General features: G+C 50.5%; 8 protein-coding genes across 8 annotated transcripts; 3 read left to right on the top strand and 5 right to left on the bottom strand.

Moving 5' to 3' along the window:
- Nucleotides 1-19: 19 nt before the first annotated feature.
- On the bottom strand, nt 20-6,011 carry F5J12DRAFT_893483 (uncharacterized protein; the record flags this gene model as incomplete). The annotated part of the gene is made up of 7 exons (XM_051747657.1): nt 20-1,411; nt 1,459-3,921; nt 3,975-4,160; nt 4,213-4,393; nt 4,442-4,758; nt 4,808-5,524; nt 5,586-6,011. The coding sequence occupies 7 exons, from the start codon at nt 6,009-6,011 to the stop codon at nt 20-22; spliced, it is 5,682 nt and encodes a 1,893-aa protein (XP_051599137.1).
- Nucleotides 6,012-6,074: 63 nt separating this feature from the next.
- Nucleotides 6,075-10,519, bottom strand: F5J12DRAFT_836512 (Pkinase-domain-containing protein). The gene is made up of 11 exons (XM_051745979.1): nt 10,163-10,519; nt 9,671-10,102; nt 9,613-9,645; nt 9,457-9,565; nt 8,926-9,384; nt 8,701-8,870; nt 8,550-8,660; nt 8,326-8,521; nt 6,853-8,303; nt 6,806-6,831; nt 6,075-6,784 (listed from the first exon to the last, which is right to left on the bottom strand). The coding sequence occupies exons 1-11, from the start codon at nt 10,311-10,313 to the stop codon at nt 6,527-6,529; spliced, it is 3,396 nt and encodes a 1,131-aa protein (XP_051599136.1). The 5' UTR covers nt 10,314-10,519; the 3' UTR covers nt 6,075-6,526.
- Nucleotides 10,520-11,521, bottom strand: F5J12DRAFT_836508 (synaptobrevin). Its single transcript, XM_051745978.1, has 7 exons — nt 11,427-11,521; nt 11,358-11,379; nt 11,112-11,296; nt 11,001-11,056; nt 10,938-10,945; nt 10,865-10,880; nt 10,520-10,813 (listed from the first exon to the last, which is right to left on the bottom strand). Coding segments are annotated over exons 2-7 (348 nt in total). The 5' UTR covers nt 11,360-11,379; nt 11,427-11,521; the 3' UTR covers nt 10,520-10,732.
- Nucleotides 11,522-14,273: 2,752 nt separating this feature from the next.
- Nucleotides 14,274-15,021, top strand: F5J12DRAFT_142877 (60S ribosomal protein L24). The gene is made up of 4 exons (XM_051738120.1): nt 14,274-14,356; nt 14,405-14,482; nt 14,548-14,841; nt 14,895-15,021. The coding sequence occupies exons 1-4, from the start codon at nt 14,354-14,356 to the stop codon at nt 14,970-14,972; spliced, it is 453 nt and encodes a 150-aa protein (XP_051599134.1). The 5' UTR covers nt 14,274-14,353; the 3' UTR covers nt 14,973-15,021.
- Nucleotides 15,022-15,024: 3 nt separating this feature from the next.
- On the bottom strand, nt 15,025-16,009 carry F5J12DRAFT_142872 (acyl-CoA N-acyltransferase). The gene is made up of 4 exons (XM_051738119.1): nt 15,809-16,009; nt 15,387-15,756; nt 15,285-15,328; nt 15,025-15,232 (listed from the first exon to the last, which is right to left on the bottom strand). The coding sequence occupies exons 1-4, from the start codon at nt 15,896-15,898 to the stop codon at nt 15,191-15,193; spliced, it is 546 nt and encodes a 181-aa protein (XP_051599133.1). The 5' UTR covers nt 15,899-16,009; the 3' UTR covers nt 15,025-15,190.
- A 130-nt stretch (nt 16,010-16,139) lies between these two features.
- Nucleotides 16,140-17,192, top strand: F5J12DRAFT_942472 (uncharacterized protein; the record flags this gene model as incomplete). Its single annotated transcript, XM_051749703.1, has 3 exons — nt 16,140-16,241; nt 16,294-16,450; nt 16,524-17,192. The coding sequence occupies exons 1-3, from the start codon at nt 16,147-16,149 to the stop codon at nt 17,190-17,192; spliced, it is 921 nt and encodes a 306-aa protein (XP_051599132.1). The 5' UTR covers nt 16,140-16,146.
- A 222-nt stretch (nt 17,193-17,414) lies between these two features.
- F5J12DRAFT_142843 (uncharacterized protein) lies at nt 17,415-18,560 on the top strand. Its single transcript, XM_051738118.1, has one exon. The coding sequence runs from the start codon at nt 17,588-17,590 to the stop codon at nt 18,386-18,388; it is 801 nt and encodes a 266-aa protein (XP_051599131.1). The 5' UTR covers nt 17,415-17,587; the 3' UTR covers nt 18,389-18,560.
- Nucleotides 18,549-20,824, bottom strand: F5J12DRAFT_142830 (WD40-repeat-containing domain protein). The gene is made up of 7 exons (XM_051738117.1): nt 20,349-20,824; nt 20,177-20,281; nt 19,978-20,128; nt 19,522-19,920; nt 19,202-19,465; nt 18,811-19,140; nt 18,549-18,753 (listed from the first exon to the last, which is right to left on the bottom strand). Exons 1-7 carry the CDS (start codon nt 20,801-20,803, stop codon nt 18,634-18,636), a joined length of 1,824 nt encoding a protein of 607 aa, XP_051599130.1. The 5' UTR covers nt 20,804-20,824; the 3' UTR covers nt 18,549-18,633.
- Nucleotides 20,825-21,660: the final 836 nt, after the last annotated feature.

Below are 21,660 nucleotides of genomic sequence, written 5' to 3'. Positions count from 1 at the left end.
TAGATGTGCTTGAAAGAGCTCAGTGCGACGTAACTGCCGTGGTAATGTAGGTCGCATAGGCGTGGGCAGTGCCAGGGGGTTTAGACGTCGCCAACAAGATCCGGCTGAAGTCGGCGTAGATGACCTGACCACCTAGACGCTTGAATTCAGCGAGCATTTGGATGAAAGTTTTCCGCATTAAACCATGGATGAAGCGGTGGATACGAGAATCGTAAAGGTGTGAAGCACTAGTGCTAATCCAGCGCCAGAAGTGGTCGATAGTAATCGTTGCGGGGCTTTCAAAGTTGCCTTGTATCCTGTCCAACAGCCATGTCCGGATCATTGCCTTTAGAATGCTAAACGTAAGTGCGGACATGTTCGATTCTCCGAGCGTGAGATCTCGTTGGTCGTCAGCCTCTGAATATTCGTCCAGTGTGCGAGATACAGAGTCAAACGCGGTTGTGCCACCACTGCCTTCGAGCTCGTTGATAGCAACTGAGTGCAGTACAGAATTCACGGCGAGATTACGGACGGTTACCTCCAGGCAAACATTTGAGTAACAACCTGGGGTCACGAATTCCGTGTGCTGTAGGTCCTCGATGGGCGAGTTATCTGCTTCTCTGCCGCCCAAATCAGGTCGCTCAGACGGAGACCACCACAAGATAATGTCCTGTTGCATCAGTCGCCGCGCGAAGCTAATGTCAGACAGCAGCAGCGGTTGATCTCCGTCGACGTGCCCTACTGGAACATCGAAGTAGTCTGCGAGCGCAATTGAACGATCAAGCCACATGCCCAGGGACAGGTACCGTTGAAGCATCTTTTGCGCTACATGTGTCTGCCAGGGGAACACGTCCAGAGAATGTGGGGCTTTGGTTTTCGACATGGACAGCAGAGGGAATTTGGAGAGCTTTGGCATCCAGGTATCGAAGTAGATGTTTTCTTTAGACGATGAGATGACTACCATATACGACATATTCTCCAGAAGCCCAAGCTCCCTAGAAATTGCTTTGAGAGCAGTCGTGTCCTTGCTATGGTACGTGGTCGTAAAATCGCAGGACGCCGGATACTGTATCGAAGCGGGGTCTCCATGCTGAGATCTCCGCTTCTTCAACAGCTCAGCGTAAAGCTCTCGGAGGCGAGGTAATCCTTGCCGTCGTGTTGCAGGGTCAACTAGATGGAGTTTGACGGATCCGCTGGGAAGGAAAAGGGCGAAAACGTGAATCAGAGCGCTGTTCGAACATGCATGGTACAGAAAGAGGTATTTATCTCCGCGCACGGCACTGAGATAAGAGTTGTGTGAAAGAGAAGTACCCGCGCGGTCGAGTTGATCGAGTTCCATTCCACTGCTTTGTGCACGATTGAGCGTAAGTCCAGGTTCGTCGACTATACACGTCTTTCCCAGTTTTAGAATGGCACGCATCTCCAATGGAACCTACATCAGAGTCAGACTGTAACAAGCATGTTGAGCACTAGATCTACCTGGCGCTCGAATACCCCGTCGACATTGGGATCATGCATGAGGTCCGTAAAGTGTTCCTGAATATCGAGGTACACGTCTTCCTTGGCTGTGATTCCGTATAAATATTTGCAAGGAATATCTCTGGGCAGATGCTTGGCCGTTTTTATACACTGGTAGTATTCGGTACGGAAGAGATCATCTCTCGGTTTTGTCTTGAAATGAAGGTAAAATTGTCGTGGAATGCGAAGCGGAACGGGCGTGAGTTGCCCATCTACGAGTACCCACATGTTAAAGCGGCCAGGGATCTTGCTAGGTCGGATTTGCACCACGTCCCATCGTTGCGTAGTTCGTATTTTAGTGCCTTTGAAAATAGAAGGGACAATAGCAGCAGCGGAACCGCCCCAACGGGCCTCTCGCGTTTGTCGCCATCGAGGCTTGATGGCTTTCAGCCAGGCGAAGTAATTGGTGTGAGGGTCTGGGAGAGGAGCGTTGGTAACTTCTTCCTCTGGCTCCACGCTTGGCTTCCGCTTAGGCCTACGGTTCACGATTGCAATGCGTTCGGTATCGGGTGCCTTTGGAACACCAAAATCTTCCATCACCTCTTCATCCGTTGAAAGCTTCTGGGCAGCCTTAGAGAAAAAGTCGGTGACTTTGTTCTGCTTGAACTTATCCACTGCCGTCGCAACTCTTCGATGCAGCCAGTCCGGGTGTTTAATTCTTGACACAGGGTTTGGAACGCCCTGCATTGCAGCTGGAATGGTGATAAGTTTTTGGATCACCGAGCCAAGGCGCTCAATGTAGTATTCCCAGTCCAAGATAGCACGAAGATCAAAGTTGGTCAGTGCCGGATCTTTGAGCCATTTGCGCAGATATGTACGTTTCACGGATTCTTCGGCGGAGAAAATGGCGACGGGAACTGCTCTTTCCGTCACAGGAGCACCCTGTGGCTTCGCCGAGATGATGAACTTACACGCCAAGCCTTTATCCTTGACCATCTGAGCTCCTAGGAACTCAGCAAGTCGTCGGGCCGTGCTGATGGACGTAGACTTCTGGCCTGCATACTCCGCAAGTGTCTTCGACATGCTTCTATTTTCGGCGATGAGGTCGACGAGTTCCTCATCGCTTAGGGTTTGTGCGTGGCTGAAGAGGATATCGAGCCACTGGTCTGCTATGCACGCAACCGCGCTGTAGCACTCTTGTGTAGTGGTACCTAAGAGGAATTTCTCGAATATTTGGGACTGGAAAATCTTGATGAGCTGCAGCTCTCCGCGACGCTTCACCTCGAAGCCTTTGAGCTCGGCAAGCGAACCATCATCATTGAAGACGGCGTAACGCTTCTTCAACAGTTTGTCCTCTTCCTTTGACGAAGGCAAGATCATGGCGCGATATGGGCCGTCCAGTTCGAAGAAGATCGAGTTTTCAGAGTGTATGACGTATTCCCCTGTTTCGGGATCCAAGTCGTGGTATTGATGATTAGTAAAGCGAGCGTGCACCAGATGATTCAGCATTGTGCAGGGGTACGAGAATGCAATAGATTTGCCGCTCGAGAGTTTGAACTTAAAGTTCTCGGGAAATACACCCGGAAGCATACACCATATACCGTCGGTGTCGAGCTCGAGGGGGCGACCGATCTGCTCTACGAGCGCCCGCGCCATCTGGATGATTGTCGCACCCGTCAGGCAGGTGATACCAGCCATTTCCATTGAATGCCACCGCGCACCCTTGCGCATCACATAACCATAGAATGAGTTCAGGATACACTTGTGGGCAAGCTGAAGAGAGTCGTAGAGAACGATCATTTTCTTTGCCTCATCTACCTCCGCAAGCGAGCGTCCTTCGCCGAGTAATGTATCCAGGTTCTTCTTCCACGTTTTGTGCAACCCCTTGTACTCGTAGCGTCGATCACGGAAGCGGCGGACGGTGTCCACGTAGAAAGGATTTTCCCTTTGGCAAACGATGGACTCGCGGGTCTCCACCTTCGTGTCCTTCATCTTCTTGTACACTTTGCGAGAGTAGTCACCAAGCCGTTTGTGCAATAACGCCATCTGTTCGGTTTCAGTTAATTCGACGAACTTTCTCTGCGGTTCTCCTGGCTTCTTAGGCGGAAATGTCTCCTGGTTTAGTGCATGACGAATCATGTTATACTCGTCTCTATGGGCAGGGAAGAACTCTCCTCTCCAGGCCCATTGTAATCTCCGGTCGCACTTTTTGCCCGGGCGATTATAATCGCACACGGCACAGACTGATTCATCGACCATAGAATCAGGTTGGAGACGGTTGGACAACATGATATTTGGGTACATGGCCGCGACATCGAGGTGATAAATGAGGGGCTTGTCGGTACGCTTTGGCTGGTCACGCATTTGTTCTAGCGCACTTTGAATCTGCTGTTTGACTTCGTTATAATTCGTGACGCTCTCGAGGGAAGATTTCGATTCTTCCACGATGCAAAATGTAAGGGCAGCATCAAGGTCGTCGATAAGCTGAAACACAAAATAAGTAAACGTGGAGATTGCACTTTTTAGGAAATGCGAACTGTTTGGACGGCTGCAGGAACGATCTTGAAATCAGCAGGAATGTCACTGCGGAATACTCCGGCCTCAAGAGCTTCGACGTGACCACCAACGTAAGTCTCTGATGCAAGCAGATGTCCCTCATACATGTTCAGATGAGGATCCTCGTGTCTGTTTGGCATTATGATGTGCGCACGATATGCTTCAACCTGCCCAACGAAACTATAAGGAAGCGGGGACTGAGAGGTCAGGGGAACATACCATGAGAAGAGTTTCACAAAGAGTACCACTACCTTTCCGTAAGACTTCATCAGGGCACAAGGGAATTATGTTGCACAGCGAGAATATGAACGGATGGACATATTTCATGTAGAGGTAATAGGTTGCCACTGCATCGGAAACGGAGTATTGCGCGAGGTATTGGGGTCGCTCCGACGCGTACCTACACGCATATAAGCATTTGTCTCGGTTCGGTGATACCTGCGCTTACGGTGTCATAAGCTCTGGGTCCAATTCGATAGGATTATACCCTAGTTTCGCCGTTGTCACAGCTTTCAAACCTTGGCTACCTTGAGGCAAATAGGAATCGCGTTTCACCCAGCGGAAGCAGTCCATGTGGACGCAGCACCGACTCTTGAACTCGTCTTCCGAATCCTTTGCAAAACCGGTTTCCATGAACATATCGATGCCGTTCGCTTTGGCACGAGCACAAAGGAAGGGGAAATCGAAGAAATCACCGTTAAACGTGGCCATGACAGTAGGTTTCGCATCTTGAATATGTTGGAAGAAGCGGGTAATAGTTGCTGCCTGGATAAAGCGTCAACTGGGTTCACCACCGGGACGCAGGCAGAAGCACCTCATCCTTTTCATTAAACACGACAAACGGTCCTTCGTAACCCTCCTTCGGCGTATATTCGAAGTCATCTATGTCCTCGCTGACTATCTCCCGGTTCGTGATTAAATATCCCTGGCCATCTACCATGTACGAGATCATCATGACCTGGTCAATGGCATGGTCGGGAAACTTGAGCGGGGCCTTGGTCGTCTCGATATCGTATGCCATGACGACTGGGTCTGCACGCTTAACCCTCTCCGCCATGTGCGTGAAGGACGGCTGCCCAGCTATAAAGATCACCGCGTACCAAAGCCCCACTCGCATCTCGTTATCCATGGCCACACGAAGGTAATATGGACAGTCGAATTCGCGTATGTCGACGATGCATTCGCGTGGGTCTTTGTCCCGGTAACCGGCTCCACTCGAGCTCCCGCCAATTTCCCTCCACTCCCCTTCCAGCTCGATGTTAGTGCTGGCACTCGCGGTAGCGCTAACGACCTCTGCATATGCGTCGACAGCATCCCGTTTAGAGCCGTTGGCAAGGGCAAGAGGGGCGACATCTCTTCTGATAGTGAGGAGATCAGAGACGTTGCGGAAACAAAGTTGGAGATAGAGGCGACGGTAGCCCATCAAATGGTTAGGAAGCTTCAGGTCTTCTTTCCTGTCTCGAACGATTCTGGATATCATGCCTTCATAGCGTTTCATGAGCCATTCCTCCACCGCTGATTCCGAACCACTCTAAGAGCCCCCCATCCAATCATTCAATACGTTAACCAGGAGAAGCCGCGTTTACTCTCACCTTGCACGCGATATAAAAATAAGGCTCATACTGCATCGTGCACTTGAACGACCCTCCTTCGTCCGTGATGAAATAAAAATCCACCGCAGCGCGCCCGCCAGGGTAGTCGGGATCCTTGACAAGCGTAGGATGCATATTGATGAGCCAGCCCTCGCGTCGCTGGCCCTCCTGTACGCGCGGAAACCCGAGCTTTTCGTCGATTTCGTCACTTAGACGCACTTGCTCGAACCGTTCTGCCAATTGCGACCCATCATCTTCGCGTTGGGGAGCTGGGCCGTCCGCTGGCGCACGTCCGGTCGCGGTTCCACGTCCTCTTCCGCGTCCTCCACGGAAATTCGTGTTACTTCTGGATCCTCCTCTGAACCCTCCACGTCCCCGACTGCCACCGCTGGACGACAGTCCAAACTTTCGCCCCTGGGGTGCCATACAAGCTGCAATCAATCAACAAGTCCAGGACAAAGCTTGGGAGCGCGTGACCCGTGACACACGCGACATGTCACACCGCGACAATGTATTATCTAAGCACATTGCATAACTATTCTACCTTCATAAATAACCAGAGCATCCTCATAGGGTTCACATGAAACATGAAAGTAAAACATACCGACAAACAAGACAAAAAAAAAGATTAGAAGGAAAGAGGCACGCGACCTGGCGGAAAACGGAATAGTAGCTGTGTAGTAACAGACGGGTATCAATAATAATATGTTCGTAATCCATCAAGATATGTATGGCAAAGGTTGGAACGCCAAAACGAGGATAGTTCATTATGAAAAAATGACGCAGGTAACTTTGAGAGTCGCAGCGTGGAGTTCATTCCCGTCAGGAGCATTAAACAAAGCAGAATGGAGAGCAACGTAACCAAGATATGGAAGGGAAGGGGAGAGACACCACCAAACAAGTCCGACCGGAACTAATGGAACACGTCTACATGGCTCACCTTACTCCTCCTCCTCTTCATCCTCCTCTTGTATGGCATGTCTGAAAGCGGGTCCTCGCACACCCGGAAGTTGCCATCTTCCTCCCCTTGTCTCTGGTGCTTCATATGTCAATTCGCTCGGAGGGGCAGGTGAAACCCTCCCGACCGGGGATTGACCACCCTTGGCACGACCCCCTCTACCAACACCGCCCGTGCGAGTCTTTGTTGTCCGACCACGAGAATGATGGCTTCGTGGAGATGACAAAACGAGCGGAGTGGGCTTCTCCGACGGTAAATGTACATTTGTTTTTGCGCTCGACGGAACCCCTGACATTTGACCAAGCCCACCTGCAAACTCCGGGACGTCCTCGTCCTCATCTACCCAATCACTTTCGTCTCCCAAACTCAGGCTCGGCCGTCCGCCAGCACTAAATACGTCTCGGATGTCTGGGGCGGGAGAGATAACAAGCACTTCAACAGGTAGATGCGTACTCCGACTTTGCCAACCAGGTGGTTCGTTACCCCAGCTCTTTTTCCACGATGTACGTCCAATAGTACCAGAACCATGCGGGCTCGTAAATGGTGTCAATCGCTTCTGTGCTATGAATGTGCCAGCACCACGTCTTGGAGTGCTGTCGTCCGACTTCCGAGAAGGATAACCCCTGAATGGTGTACCCTCACCTTCTGACACCTCATAGAATGAAGCGGGTCGAGATGACGTAAGCGAATGGGCTGATGATGCAGCCGAGTTGGTACGATTATGTTGGGGACGGGAGGTGCTGACTGGAGTAGTTGGAACCTGCCGCACCACCCTCGTCGACGATGACGACCCATGCCGACGATGATGATATTTCGGTAATGGGGAAGAGGCGCGAAAATAGGTAGATCCATTCGACCCTGTAGATGGTGACTTGCGATGCTTGCCCTTGTGAGAGAAGCTCTGTATTGACGAAGGCCGCGACGAGGGATCACCTCTCTCCGAGTTGGGCGTGTCACCGCCGAAGGACCTCACAGACGGTATTTGCTCCAGATGTGATTGGTCGAGCACGAACACCTGTGTAGAGTTGACCGACGACCTTCGAGAGTTCACACTACTTGAACGGCGAGAGGAAACGGATGCGCGTTTGACGCGACGACCACGCCCAGAGTCACTCGTCCGCCTTTTAACGGGAACTTTGGGTGTCTTAGCCACGGAAGCAGGTGGCGGACCGACCACAGTACGAGAATAGTTTAGTTCACGACTAGTACTCTGAGGAAGCTGCGCAGGCTCCTTGCGTTTGCCCTTCCTATCCTCGTTGAACCAAAGGCGTAGGGTCGACAAGATACTCGCACGGCTACGATGGGCCCCTATGCGCGAGCCATCCTCATTGAAGTTCGGTAGTGACGTCAACGTGTCGCCCGGCGAAGCCGCAGGGGTCGGCGTCTGGCCTTGCATTGGAGAAGTTCGACCACCCGCTACAACCCAAGGTGAACCAGGAATGGCCGACGATTCCAATGTCTGGGAGGTGGGTACTGCAGGACCTTCCCTCGCTCTCACCGGCGGCGACTTTGTTAACTTCGCAGACCCGCTGCTGCCATGCGAGGAGCGAGGATCGTCGCCTGAGATTTTCTTCTCGTGGTCTTTCGTCTTTTCCCGCTCCTCCCTGACTCCATCGGCTGACTTCTTCCTCACGAGGCCGGCAGCACCAAGTGCAGTTGTCGCACGCTGCATAATACTGATACTCCCAGATCGGACTTTCCCATCTCTCTTTTGCTTCAGGGGATCTTTGTCCTTCCCCTCTGTACCTCTTGTGCTTCCGCTTGGTGTGGACTGGGTTCGACCGACCTGAAGATTCCGCCGTAGTTGGTGATGGCGACAAAAAAGGCGACTTCGCACGTGGAGGCGTGCAAGGTCTTGGTATGGCATTGGCCGTGGGTGTCGGAGGTACGACTGCAAACTCAGGAGCGAGCCGCCCCGATTCATCCGTCTGAACAGAAACATCACGTTTGACGCGTCTCCGCGAACTTGGATGGTGCTCTTCGTCCTTGCAGGTTTTTTGAAGAACCAGACTGAGGGGCCGGGCCTTCCGTGGAAGAGGCACGTACTTCATCGACGATGCGTTTCTCGTGTTTGCGCATAAGCATCCACCAAATGGCACCAGCTGCGTCGCAAGCGTCTGACAAGGACTGAATGAACGATTTGAGCAGTGTCAAAACCAAGGGCACTCAAAGCGTTGAGGAGTTCTCTCTCAGCAGGGGTAGAAAAAATGATCGGAGTGGGCGTGTTCAGAAGCGAGGCAAAATCTTGCGGTGGGTACAGTGGAATAGGAGAGTCAAACTGAGCCCCATTTTCAGAGAGGCCAGATGACACGGAACGACGCTTGGTTCTTGCGGGAGTGCGGGTAGGGTGAGGAGGTACGCGAGCTGTGTTTACTAGAAGACCGCATTGACGGCGCAGAGTCTTCTTCTTCAATGGTGGTTCCAGGCTGCCACGCCGATCCGTTTCTGGTGACACGATCACCTTTTGTAAGAGTACTTTGACTGGGATTGGGATGAATTTGCACAGAAGGTCCGTCATTTGAGAGGAATGGATCTTCGAGGGCACTGTCAGAAGTTAAGGGCTGCGAGATATTGGAAGTGGCTGAAACGAAAGTAGCGTCCGACACCATCGAGGTTGCCGAAGAAGCTGAAGGAAGGCCAATATCTTGGCACTCTGATATAGTGGTCGGTCGCACTGTTAAGGAAGGTGTGTCGGACACAGATGGCGTCACGGGCTCTTCTTTGGACGCTGTTTCGTCCTTAGTCGTAAACCACGGTGAAGAAAGTATTTGAGGGATAGTAAGTCGCTTGGAAGGGTCCATCTGCAAGATGTTACCGATGAGATCACGGGCGTCTGTTGACCTTGGTCAAAAAACGGATAATATGAGGGAGAGAACGATCTAGCCTTTGGAGAGCCATTGGGGATCTTCGTACTTCCCCCGAATGACTTTTTCCTTCATGACAGCCTCGTCGTCGTCATCGAATGGTAGAGTTCCTGTCAAGAGGCAATATAGGATGACGCCCATTGACCACACGTCGACTTCTGTCAAACGAGTAAGCACGACGTGTCTTAGCGCTGCGCTCACAGACCTGGGCCAAGGTACCGTGTTCCTTTTAACATTTCTGGGGCGGCATAAGCCGGTGGTACCGCAGAAAGTCTCCATATATACACCCCTCTCGTACTCGCGTGTGAATCCAAAATCGCCGAGTTTAACACGACATCTCTCATCCAAGAGCACGTTCTCCAACTTGAGGTCTCGATGGACGATACCCTTGTCGTGAAGGTACGCTACAGCGAGACAAAGCTGTCCGAAAATAATTCTGGCCTCGTCCTCGGACAACCTGCCCTTCTCTGCAAGATAGTCAAACAGTTCTCCACCACAGCAAAGCTCAGTAACGATCCAGATATATGATTCCGTGGCGATGACTTCGTACATTTGGGTGACATGTGGATGATGTAACTGGCGGTGGTGATGAATTTCGCGGGTGAGGGAAGCGGACATAGCTTTCGGAATTTGCTTTATGGCAACACGGTTGGACGTGAGGCGATGGGTCCCTATGCGCACCTTGCCGTAGGCTCCTGTTGGGGGGTATCTTATCAAGTCCTACCGGGTGATGAGAGGTGGGAGCGAGGACTTGCCTTCGCCGATGACCTTTCCTAAGGTGTAATTTCCGATAATCCTGATTCTTTGGGACGACAGCTCCTTCCCGAGTTCGTTATAGGCGTTAGCTAACTGAGCTTTGTGGTTTTGGGTCACGGAAAATGTATGTTTGTGCCCGTGAACAGACATTTGAGCATGTACAATTTGTGAAATTTAACGTATGGGGGGTGAAAGGAGAGGCACGGGCGCGGTGGCCGCAATATATGGAACAGAGATTCAATCGACAAGTAGAAATTCGTAGAGAACTGGGCAAGGATTTGTGAAAGACAGAGCAGCTGTCAGAGGCCACGGCGGCGGCAGCTGGGCATTTACTCCAACTGAGGCACAAAAAATGGCGTGGGAAGTCAGCCTCGTCATCAATCACAGCATCAAAAATGAAACTTGGAATTTCACAAGGAGGCTAACATAAAGACCGAAACTATGTGCATCAAATGTCCAGGTTTCGAACGCTAAACGAAGCTACAAGTCACAGGAAGAATTAGGACATGACATAGATACAACACCACGCGAGTAAGCGACACGCAAAGTGGACAGTCGACGAAACACCCTCAGTGTTGAGTCGTCTTGACAATTGTGACGACAATAATCACAATAATAACGGCGACCGTAAACCCTATGATGAGGCGCATCTGCATACGACCATCAGTATAGGCAAATGATACGAAGTAAATGCGACTCGCCTTCATGTCCTTCCACCTGACAAGGACATTATGGTAAAAAGGGCTCCTAAGAATTCACTTCAAAAACACTTACCACATGTTCTGCGAAACGAAAATATGAGCCGTTGGGAAGAAAAGCGAAAGACACGAAACTCACCTTCCGTACTCTGTTTGCGCCACGACGGAACCCTTGTGCAGAGACTGCAAGGTTATCTGCGACAAACGATGAGATGGCCCGGGTCACCTCAGCTCAACCATTTTCCCTCACCCGTCTTGTCCTGCAAGGAATCCAACCTCTCCCCTCTTTCTGCGACCTTGGTGATGTTTTCTCTCATGATACCAACCGTATCGTCAATCTGTTGCTGAATTGCAGCCGTTTTCGGGTTTCCGCCTGAGCCACTTGGGTTCGACGAGGAGCCATTGCGGGGGAGGTAGGGGTCATAAGGTTCGGACCTAGGGTGAACAATCTTCAATATGGTTGACACGCAAGCAGCCACAGATAGCACAAACGAACATGACGACAACGTGAAACCTGACTGTACACAGTGAGTGGTTTTGAAGACCTGGTAATTTAGTCTCTCACCGTGCGGGGTTGTTGTAAGGGGCTGCTGCGGCTGGCAGAGGAGGGGAACGGCGGGGCTGCTATACGAAAGGTTAGGCAGGGAGGAGGCGATGTCGTTTCCCACGTGACACAGTCACACGCGTAGCCTCTCAAGCTCAAGGCCTGAATCATACTACATATGGACCGCGACCCCTTTTAAAACAACACTTACGGTGCACTCAAACTGGATGTCGAGATTTATCCAGGCTGGTGCTCGAATTTTTCCAAGTCGGTATTCCATCGCATTAACGACTGTATGTGTAATAAGGTAAGATTTTCCTAATTGAGTTTCTGCAAGTGACTGTAGATTTGGTTCACTCGTGGATCCAACCTGTTGTGGTGAAACTTGTCTTTGCAGTGGATAAGCGAGTGTATCTTCTCGGCAGCTCAATCACTGCGAAGCAAATCGTCTACGAACGAGATCTCCCAACCTTGCTCCACAGTTGCGGATAGTTCCGCGGAGTGACTGGGTAGTGTTCAAGTTTTTCGTGCGGAGTTCTCGATCGTGTCAGCGCATATTTCCAGGGTATTTATGGCTTCGATCTCCAGCTTGGCGGGCTTTTCCATGCGCATTCCAATGGTTTCCTTCTCAGTTCGAGTCAACCTTGACCGGCAAGGCAAACCCTGATCAGAACGACTTGTGTGTAAAAAAAACCTACGCAGGTGGAAACACCTTTGAATTACGACGGGCGCCCTGCCACATGTACGTTCATCTACCTCATCTGGTGCCAAATGGATGTTCCAGGGAAATTTGGGTTTGAAATTTGAAGAGTTCCGCCGTCTTTGCTTCAATTCGATATCATCTCCCACTTGTGGAAGGGGTCGGGTATACTGCCGATAGGATAACAATTCTGTTGTTGGTTTTCGTCCCCCGAGCCCTTCTTCTCTACTCACATTTCTCCTCCGACCCTCTAGATGCTGCCAGTCCAGGACCTCACAACAAGATTTCCTACCACCACCGGAATCAGGTAGCCCAGCCTCGGTGTGTAGGTACTCACCCACGCCGTAGCCCTTTATGGCTTTCTGCGAGTTCCGATCATCTCAAAAATGGACATTTGTGCAGGTTCCTACATTCACACCATGCTCGGTACGTGAACTCGTTAGACATGGGTCTTTGTGGCGCTGCTGACAATGCACTGCTTTCGAAGGCATTACTGTGGGTCCACCCCGGAAGCTACACGTCTTGTAGCGGCATGCTTACATCGCATCGTCGTATCATCTGTGGCCACATTGATCGTACAACGCCTCATTTCTCTTGCAGGTTTTCCTCATCCTGGGTGGGGCAAGCGCAGTTCATCGGTCGTATTACTGGTAGGTTCTCCACCACCACCGTTCTCGCCAGACATATATGATACCGACACGATTCCGAGAGAGGTTTCCTTTGAGCGCATATCGGCTGTATAATGTTCGATTCCATATATTGACTAGTTTTTCAAAGGAATACCTTTCGTTGGTATCATTGGGACCTTACCGAGTGGTTCATTGCGACGGGTCACTCGCTGGGTCTGGCCTCCCGCCTCTGGGTGTGCCCTAGCAACGAAATTGAGAAAGGCACCCTTACGATGAAGCTGAAAGCTCTCAGGGACGTCAAATATTCCCTTGAGTAGCCTGTCATTTCCGACAAACTGCCTATAGTGAAGTGGGAGACATATTAGGGACACTATCCGGCGCCCAGCACGAGCTCTTATTTCTCGCCCTCAGAGTGTATTCTCAGTCCGGAAGGAATCTAATCGTGCACTTTACTGCTCGTATCCGGGTTTATCCACGACGCAACCCTTGCGGCCGGGCGCTCTCTGCCAGCAACACAGGAAAGGGCACGACTGCCGCGTTCTTCGGTAGTATTTGTATACGCTCACACGCCGCTCACAGCGCAAGTTTTTATTTGCGACTCGTCGTCCGCTGGCGATTATCTTTCGGGCATTCCCATGCCACGCGACCTTCTTTGATAAATCCTTGGATTTGTCCCTCTCACCTATGATTATGGTGTATTTATTCCTCATGCACCCCGGAATTTATTTATGTACTTACCCGCACCCCAGCCTCTCGTCATGATGCGTGTAGGAATGACAGTGTCGAAACGCCCCTTCAGTAAGTCGTTCTACCTAGTCAACGAGTTTTTATCGCCAGCAATCGCCTGGCACAGACTGAAAGTTTAACCGCCGTCCCCAATTTGGAAGAACAACGAATTCTTTAGATTTGATATATACACTGCAGGCAACGGCCTCGTCGCCTAGATTTATTATTATGTACCACATGGTCGAAGGATAAAGACATTGTTACGGACATACCGCACCGGTACGCGGTAATCCCTCCAAGTAAACAGGGAAATAAGCTGTACCTAAGTATGGGGAAAACTCGAAGTCATTCCTACGAAGTGTGCTGTTCAGTTCGAACTTGAGTTCATATGGCCATCTACGCTGACGAGAGTTGTAGCTCCAGTAAGTGAGGTGCAGTGAGATTGGAGCAGAGGCAGACATTGCAACGCATGGGAAGACAAGTGGATCGAGTGGGCGAGGTTCAGTTTTTACAAGGTGTCACAGGGGCATGACCAAAAGCGGGACACGTGATAGGATGGTAGTTTCCTAATTTGGCTATCGGTGTCAGCCGAAGTTGAGATCCCGCCAAATCGACCCGTCACTCGACCCAGACACCAAAGACTCAGCACGTCCCCGGCAAATCCGTCAAGGTGAGCTCGAAATCATGCCACTTTGCAGTATGGAACACGTCAGATGCGTCCAGCACGTCCTAATGCAGGGTTGGGCCGAGAAATTGGGTGGTTTTGGGTCTAGGATGGGTGGATGAGCTGGACTCCTTCCGGATGGCGTCTCCTTGTCCTACCTGTGCTTTGGCATACTTGCGTTTACATGATGAACTGATCGGCTTTCCACCTGTATCTTCGATTCCTGCAGATGGTACGTGTACAAGCGATATTCGCTTAGTCTGCGCTGACATCCGTACAGAAGCTCGAAATCGACTCGTTCTCGGGGTACCGTATCTACCCAGCCAAGGGTAAGCTTTTCGTCCGCGGAGACTCAAAGGTCAGCAACCCATCCTCTGATCTCATAGTACCATGCTGATTGTGTCTTATTCTGTCCCTAACCAGATTTTCCGCTTCGCTAGCTCCAAGAACTCTTCCCTTTTCCTCCAACGCAAAAACCCTCGTAAGATTGCCTGGACACAGGTTTATCGGCGTATGCACAAGAAAGGCATCACGGAGGAGGTTGCCAAGAAACGCTCACGCCGAGTTGTGAAGCACCAGCGCGGCATCGTTGGTGCTGACCTTGCTGCCATCGCTGCCAAGCGTAATCAAACTGCTGCTGTCCGCTCACAACAACGATTGGCTGCTATCCAGAAAGCAAAGACTGAAAAGAAAGAGAAGGAGGCAAAGAAGACCAAGGTAGGTAACTTAAGTTAACCTGAACGGTTTTGGAGTTTTCATGTGTTTTGCAGCCCTCAACCCGCGCACCGGTAACAACAGCTCCCAAGATATCGAAACAGCAGATGAAGGGTGGCAAGGGTGGCCGATGAGCATTTGTTTAGTATTGGGAATTACACATGTAATTGTCGTTATGTTTCCCGCCCGTCGTTTGGACAAACCAGATATGCCGCATGCGATTACGTGCCATTAGAAATCAGTCCGAGGAATCGAGGGATATATAATTATACAGGTATGTGTGTCAAGTGTCCAAGATGGAAAAAATGTGGGGGAATATGTCGGTAGATATGCAGCGCACAGATGAATTGGTCTAGAGTTTCGGCGAGTGCGATCGCTCTGGTGTGTACCTAACCTATGAGTGGGGTGAGGCAGTTTAAACATGAAGATCAAACCCTTGAACCTACCATCTCAACTTCCTTTTTCGTGTAACCACATTTTTCGTAGAAGGCTGTGGAGAGACGGCGAGTAAGCGCCGCAGAAGGCAAAACAAGGACACAGCCACATACTAATGTTGGAATCGTTGCAGTTGAGAATTGTCTTATAGCAACCACAGCTCTCGCTAATGTGGGTGAGGGCCTGGATGATGCGCATACCCAATTTCTTCCCCTGTTGACTCTTGTCAACAGCGATGTCTTCGATGTGACCAACGCTTCCAAAACCCCGTAAAAACTTGTGCTCGATGAAGACAGTGCCGACGCCAACGATTTTGTCGGTTGCCTGATCAACGATGACCAAGGAGTAGTACGTTTTGGACAACCCCCGCATGACATCAAACTGTGCCACCCACGCGTCCTCCCCGAGATCATTAACCACGGAGAGCACGGAGAGCACGGATAAGTGACCGCGTTTATAATCCGTGGATGCGAGAGGACGTAACTAACGAAACGGCGTTGTCCTTCTGTCTATATGAACGTGCAGAACGACGTACGGTCAATCCGGGAGGTAACTGTTTGACGACCTCTGCGGAGATCAGGTCTTGGGGGAACATGAGGTCGAGAGTGGGCTCTGTAGCAACCATTGTTAGCTGAGGTAGAAGATAATAAAGAACAGGCGTTGGGAAGGGAATGGCTAGATGGTATGTTGATATACACGTCGGTTGCGATGAACCCTGGTTTTATAGAGGTCCTTCCAAATGCAGTAGCCGCTAGCACAGCCACCGATGCGGTCTATTTCAAACCCCGACACCTACTCCATAAACAGGTAACCCCTATATTGAATTACACAGAGCAGTGCGCTTGAGAGAAATGGGCCTTGCCAGCGTCAACCATGTCATCCAATGGAGTCAGCGAAAAAAAGGTTGACCAGTACCACCACTATATTCCAAGGTTCATCCTACGTCGTTATCAAGTAGGACCAGTCAAGTATAACACGCTGAGCTGCGTACGAATGCTAGCAACGCTGACCCGCCTTCAGGTCCAAGGCTGAGCGCCGGCGCCTCTTCAAAAAGACTGGCATCGACCCAGAATACGTCCATTATTGGGACGTGGCGAAGGGCACCCTGGATGTGCGACCAATTGGCCAAGTCTATGGCGAACAGAATCTGTACAGAGACTGCAATAACACCGAAAACGTAAACGCAGTCGAGCAGAAGCTGTCCATGCTGGAATCCAGGGCGGCTTCCGTGATAAAGGACCTGCATTCAGCCCTTCCAACAAACAAGATTTTCCGTCAAACGTAGACCATTGGAGGACCTCCGCAAGTTCCTATTTATTATGCACCTCCGAAATGTCTGGATCAAGGATAGCTACTTTGACGAAGATCAGAACGGGCCAGCGCGGGAGTGGATTAAACATTACAAACAATCTCAAGGGTTTAAGACATCCGCCGAAGCATGGTTGGGTAACCTCCAGTATTACCTCGACAACTCCCACTCCCAGATGATGACTCATGCAGCGGAGCTCTTAGACAAATACGGCCATGGACACATCTTGGAATGGTTGTGTGGTCGTACTTCTGTCACGGAAATTGAAAAGGGACCCGCCATCACTTACCGGAATAATTGCGGACTCAAATACACGTGTGTCTGGGAAGCGGCTGAAGGAGAAGAGTTTGTACTTACTCACAACGGATTCGGATTATGGGAGGGTATCATCAACGGCTTTCCCTGCCTCCACGACATATTTGTCGTCAGCCCTCGCATTGTTATAGTGTTTCGTCTCAGAGGGTTGGATCTTGATGATATCGTCTCCAGTGTATTGGTGCACATCGAACAGTCACCTCCCAACGTCGAGTATCACGGATGTCCGATTTTTCCCGGTCTAGGCACCCACAAGGAGATGGAAGCATACAGGAGTTCTAAGCAGGCCGAATAAGATGTATTCCATTTCAATGTCAAGAGGCTCACAGTGGCTGAGACTATGCAGGTCAACCACATCCTCCTTGACAACCTGCGCAACGATGGATCTGTCACCTTTGCCTCGAAAGCATGCATGTTGCGGACGGCGCGCGCTTACCTTAATCCATTCTATTTCCAGAGGAACCGGAAGATTCCTGGCCTTATTAAGCTATTAGAGGACAATCTGACCTCCTACGAAACCTCCGAGGGTGATATCGATCCGCGGAAGCTCGTCCATTTTGGGCTTTTCGCACTTCTCATGGACATATCCACCGGAAAGAAGTTATATGTCTCAGCATACGACCGTGCATGGGCAGTGACAAATCTACTGGGGACAAGCAGGGACTTCTCTTCTATCTTCGCGTCAGATAGATGAACGCTGCCGGAGCATATACGTGGAATTGCCTGTGCGATTGCCACCAGGTGCCTTTCCTTCCGCTAGCAGAGCTTGTCGAGACTCTGCCCGATGACACCTCGGAATCTCTGTTCATGGTGCTCTATGAGGCCATGGAAACTTGTGGCTTCGTTCGAAGCATAACTGGTAGCAAAGTGGACACCTTGCAGGATGAGGCTCTCGCTCTTGCGTTCCTGGAACTCGCATGTGACGATGTCAGCGCATGGTACAAACTGATGACCGGCGACCCACGTGCCGCTCCAATGTTATCCCAGCTCTTTGAAGAAGGGACGACTCCCGACGATGGAATGATAGAGCTCGTAACGCACGTAATGGCCAATCCTGGGAAGTTCAAGAGCGACTTTGAAAGGGCCCTTGTCCTCCACCGCGCAATATGTGTGTCCGGCCCTCTGCGAAACGACCTACCCGTGTACTGCTCATCTTCGATCGCAGCCATTGTCCATGGAATTGCGAAGTTGGTGCCAGTCAGCGGCCAGTCAACGGAACCGCAAGTGCGCCTTACCATGCGCCTTTCGCAAACACACTGGTTGGAGCTTTTAGGGATGGTCAAGGGCCTCATGGCACAGGCGGGACTAAGTTTTACTTCTGGACAGGGAAAGGTACCCTCGGAGGACCTTCGCCAGGCTGCAGACGATGTTATCGTTATCGGTGTTCTCACCTGGATGGCCAAACACCGAAGAGACTTTTTGAACAATTTTTGTCAGCCGCGGAACATTCATCTTGTGGAGACAGGGAAAAGAAGCGACGCTAAGAAGTAGAAGGAAGTTCGGGTAGCTATGGGTTAGTTGAAAGTCGCGTGTACTAGTATAACATTCTCCCCTCTGCCCATGAAATCCCAAGAAACTTAAGCTCAAGTAGATCTGTTAGTCTATTTTTGAACGTTCGTTTTCACTCACCTTCACACGGGAACTAAACGAATGCAGGTTCCAAGGAACGAGGTTTGAATGTAGCATCGAAATGCCTACAGACATCGAGTGGGAACATAGTAACAACGTCCCTAACGTCATGGACGTCTGAAGCGATCCAGTGCTGATGGCTTCTTGGGCTCTATCTCCCCTTTTGCTCTCTCCTTCGCAATACGTTTTTCTTCCCTTTGCTTCTCTAATTTAGACCGAATGGCGACCTGACAGAAATTATCTATCAGTATCTGAAAAGGCAACATATGTAGGGAGGCACAGACAGCTGTGGGGTCAATAACGTTTTTGCGTTGCTTTCTCAGATACCGCTTCAAGCTCTTTCCCCGCCCGCGCATCCTCTTCTTCTCCCGCTCACCCACTGACCTCTTGTCGTTAGTGCTCACAACACCCTCTTCTTCGTTGGCACCACCGACCTCGTCAGCATCGGCATCGATTTCTGTTTCCTCCGCTTTTCCCTCTATACGAAGCCTTTCCAGGCGGGGAAGACGTGCGAAGGGGATGTCGTGTTTGTCATTAACGGCAGTCGTCAACTTCGGTGGTGGAGCTAATGATCCAACGAAGTCTGGATCTAAAGCAATCATATCCGGTTGGATCTTTATTAAAGGAAGAGCTTGAGACGTGCAAAGCCAACATTTGAATAGAACGATGACGTACCTTATCTAACAAACCCTTAACTTCTCGCTCCCGTCTAGCTTTCTTGTTCTCAAATGGATCAGCCTCCGCACTATCGAAGTTGGCTTCTCCGGATCCAGGGACAAGGATACTGGAAAGACCGGCGTTGTGCCCTACAGTGAGGATGTCCTGAAACGGACAGAATCGCACGGAGGTAAGTGGTCTATGTGGAATCGAATGGGTTAGATAGAGGGGTGGAGGAACTTTTGGAGCGAAGAATGTTTGGATGGATGGTTTTGTGTACATCTGGGAGGAAAGGATTATAGTCAGCTAATGAACAGAGATCAATGATGACACCTTACATTGACACTCCCCCCTGTAGCCACCGCCAACACACCCTTCGCACTCCACTCCAGCTCAGCACCCCCACCTCTAGTCGTCCATTCCCGAACGCACCCCTTCCAATTGCGACAATCCCAAACTTTGACTGTGCCATCTGCGCCAGAGGACGCCATGTACCTTCCACCAGTGCTTGGATCCACACTCAAACCTACAACCGGTCCTAAATGCGCGAGTAGCTGTACTGCAGGATGAGGAAGGTTAGGAGTCCATAAAGTCACAACACCGTTTTGGTGGCCTAGGTGTATGACAGCGTTATGTCGGTTTTGAGTCATGGTACGGCAAGCACCTAGTTTGGTTCGGTGATCTGCTACAAGGCTACCAGTTGATGTATCTTGGTATTTTAAATGGCCAGTATTTCCCTGTCGTGTATCCGATTAGTTACAGGAACACGATGTAGGTTAACTCGGATAATTTACCACAGAGACTAGTAACCAATGGTATGGCAGAAACTCTAGCCGTGTCGGCTCGATATGTGCTTTCAGTCGATGAATCTCTACGCCGTCGCGGTCGTATATGAACGCATATTTTTTCTGCGCAACTGCGAAAAAAGATTGGTCTTGAAGAAATCTACTAAAATGTCTGATGATGCCCGCATGGATTGCTTGGTAAACCCACGTTATATCGCGACATGTCTCTTGTAACTGGAGTTCGGCGTGCATTGTGCCAGTTTGCCAATCGAATGTTGCAACATGACCAGTTTTACCGACAATAGCCAAGTGCCTTTGATATCGCAAAGGTAGTGGTGGGTTGAGGGACATTAGTAGATTCAATGACAGCACTGACTGACCTGCCGTTTCTCGTGTACCGTGATCGATACGGACCGCCATCAAGCTTCCACTCCTGTCTGCCTTTCGCAGCTTCTCGGCCAACGTCCTCTACAATCTCCTTTTGACTCACACGCCATGTACGCTCCATTTCGTTCTCCACCTGGATTGTTCCAGCATCGTTGGTAAGTAGAAGTTCTGCATCGCGCAGGAGTGCCTTCGTTCTCGCAGCATTGGAAGCCTGTCGGTTTAGATGGGAGCGTAACTTAATATCTTTTACGTGTGAATGTTTTGGAATTTGCCCTGGAGGTGGTGATGTCGGACGGAGGGATTTTGGGAGAGATGTCGTTCGAGAGATGGAGGCTGCTGTCAGGTCCGAGGGCGGCGGGGGTTTGGCCGGTCGTTTTTCGGTGTTTCCACGTTTTCTCTTTTTGTTGAGTGGTTTAACTGCATTCCCTTTGGAAATCAAGGAGTCCATGGTGGGTGGAAATAAAGAAGACAGAATTCAATATCTGCATGTCACGTGACAACAGCAGTGTTTAGTCCAAGACCCCTTCTGCGGCCGAGGATTTTATTTGCAGAAATCTGTCGGAGGCACGCCCCGTCATTTTTCATGGAGATGGATGCACCCACACGCTAGCGTCAGTATCCCATGTATATTTAACAACCGTCAACACCCAAAACCACTATGCTTGGGGTGGACCAGGTCACTAGACGCGTTTCCGTTGGCCCTGTCCCCCAAGACGTTAGCAGCGTCTTTTCACTTTCACAACTTCATCTAGCCCTTCTTTTTCAGAGCCTGAGTCCCATTCACCCGGCTAAAGAGGTTGTCTTGGGAACCATAACTGCAACCGCCATACTACGCCTCCCCATAGGGTGGACGCCGCAGCAGGTATCACCCTTCCAGGCCGAGTTGTAGTGCCACCTCGTGTAAGCGTTAGGTCCTATTTTCCGCACTGATATACCTCCATTGGCAAGGCTTGTACAAAACTGAGTACTGACCGACGGCCTGTGACCCAGCGTGACAAGCCGTATACCAGAAACCAGAAATATCACCCTCTACGACGCCAAATTCACGAGCGCAAAACTAGAAGACCTTTTGAATAGAGCCCACTAATGCTTGTAGGTCACATATTTTTGAAAATTATTGAAAATTCCGAGTTCACGTCACGCCATTTGGGTTTTGCATGGGGTTCGTCTTGGAATGTCTTTCGGCTCACTTCTCTCTCATTTCTCCACGCCGTTGGCTCGGATATTATCGCGGTGTCTGTAACCGCCCAGAGTACTCATACACGAGGGGAAGTTGATTACACGGCGATCATTTACATTGCATTC

The sequence above is a fragment of the Pisolithus orientalis genome, assembly GCF_024613125.1.
Source record: "Pisolithus orientalis strain OTSU chromosome Unknown F5J12scaffold_17, whole genome shotgun sequence".
Lineage (NCBI taxonomy): Eukaryota > Fungi > Basidiomycota > Agaricomycetes > Boletales > Pisolithaceae > Pisolithus > Pisolithus orientalis.
This window is presented reverse-complemented; position numbering and strand designations above follow the sequence as displayed.